At 63.9% G+C, this 1,790-nt stretch overlaps 1 protein-coding gene across 1 annotated transcript in view; it reads right to left on the bottom strand.

Moving 5' to 3' along the window:
* Positions 1 to 1,519: 1,519 nt before the first annotated feature.
* Positions 1,520 to 1,790, bottom strand: part of EMIHUDRAFT_226281 (hypothetical protein) — a gene marked incomplete at both ends in the record, with an annotated part of 3,450 nt that continues 3,179 nt past the window's right edge. Inside the window, one exon of the mRNA XM_005788890.1 lies at positions 1,520 to 1,718. Coding sequence (XP_005788947.1) covers positions 1,520 to 1,718 — 199 coding nt within the window. The remainder of the gene's footprint in view (positions 1,719 to 1,790) is intronic.

Genomic DNA, 1,790 nt, shown 5'->3' with positions numbered 1-1,790 from the left:
GCGGCGGGGCGGGCGGCGGCGGCGAGGGTGGCGGCGACGGAGGCCCCAGCGACGGCGGGTGTTAGGGCGGCGGCGGCGAGGGCGGAGACGAGGGCGGCGGTGGGGAGGGCGGCTGCGACGGGGGAGGCGCGGCACTAGTAGCGATAGTGGGGTGCGTTTTGGTGTCAGAGAAAAGCGATCTTTGGGGGCTGGTGGTCGATTCCGCTAACGCCATGGCCCATACCCGGGCAAGAGCCACGCAGGGGATGCTGAGGGGTGCCTCTGCAAAATTGCTGCTCAGCCCCGCCACAGGTGCGTGCGGGGTGGATAGTGCACATGGAAAAGGTGTTGATGGTGGCTGCATCGCAGTGGCTCCTCCTTGATGCGACGTGCGACAGGGCTTCAAACTCTTTCGCGCTGGCCTTGTCCTTCAAGTGGACGATAGCACTGGTGGGGGGCGACGAGACCAGGCGCAAGCGTGGCAGCTCTGTCAGGCGCGCGATCGCAGCCCCTGTCCACACATCCTCGAAAGGCAGGCAGTGGCCGCACTCGCGCCCGCGCGTAGTCTGCTCATATTCGGCAAAGGTGCGAATGGCTGCGGATGCACTGTGGGCTGCTAGTTTACTGCGGACCAGGTGCCGAGCAAGACTCTGGCTCAGAAAGTTCAGGGCGCCCTTTGCAAAGGCAAAGGGTCCTAGCACCTGCTGGTTCATCCGACAGCTTCCAGCGCGACGCGGAACATCGACGCAGAACCAAGTCGGCGTCTGCCGCGTCGTGTTCCAGTGATAGCACTCAAATTCGCCCCAGTACGTTGGCGCGTCGGGTGAGAGAGCTTGGAGCTGGCGAGAAATGCTCGGCAAGTGCACAAAGGTATCGTCGTCCGCCTTGCCAATGTACGTCGCCTGCGAAAAGGCAGACAACGCGCACGAATACCAGAGTCTTAGAGAGACCAACGGTCCCGTCCCTCGCGGCAAGGATGAATTGGCTCGGAGCAGAATAACATCGCCGTGCGTCTTCGCCTCGAGGTTCACATGAGTGGGAACACCGAAGCCGCGCATGACAAAGCGGACGGCAATGTCGGGTTGAAGCATCGGGCTTCTGAATCCATGGACTCAGCAAAGGTGACAATGTCGATGCGCCGAACCGACGCCCAGGCAGAGACCTCAGGGCGGTGCCCCTGCTCGAGCCAGCCGGCGCAGTAGCCCTCAAAGTCTTCGCCACTCAAATGGCCAAGCTCTGGCATGCTCTTCACCGCCTCCAGCTCTTCTTGGGTTCGAGTTGACAGGCCTGCAAAACTGACCCCCACCTGCATTGGGCAACACACAGGCACACCCGTACATAGGTCACCACTCGCCCATGTGAGTACATCTCTCGCTTCCTCTCGTGGCGGCTGCGTGCCAGCGCCCTTTCTTGGTGCGAGTGGCTGCCAGTTCGAACCCGGGGGGAGGGGGGGACGCTGTGGGCCCTCTATTTTAGGGCTATCGGAAGAGCTAGAGGGCTCAGCCACCCCGTACACGACTTTCATCCGCGCGGAGTTTAATCACTCGGTACTCGCGCTGACATCGCCCCCGCGCGCCTCGCCCTCCGCTGCGGACGCCCTCGCAGAGGCCCTCGCCTCCTGCTGCTGCTGGGCGCTGTTTGCTGCCAGCAGCAGCGCGCGCACGCGCTCGCCCAGCCCCCAATGCTCGACCGCCCCGATGACGGCGCCAAAGGAGACGAGACCGAGCGGCGCGCCGTGCCTGCTCTCAGGTGGTCTCTCTCACAGCCTCTGTCTCGCTTCTAGGCGAGGCCAAGCAGCGCCCGTGCCGCTG

Source organism: Emiliania huxleyi, assembly GCF_000372725.1.
Source record: "Emiliania huxleyi CCMP1516 chromosome Unknown EMIHUscaffold_131, whole genome shotgun sequence".
NCBI classification, from domain to species: domain Eukaryota; phylum Haptophyta; order Isochrysidales; family Noelaerhabdaceae; genus Emiliania; species Emiliania huxleyi.
This window is presented reverse-complemented; position numbering and strand designations above follow the sequence as displayed.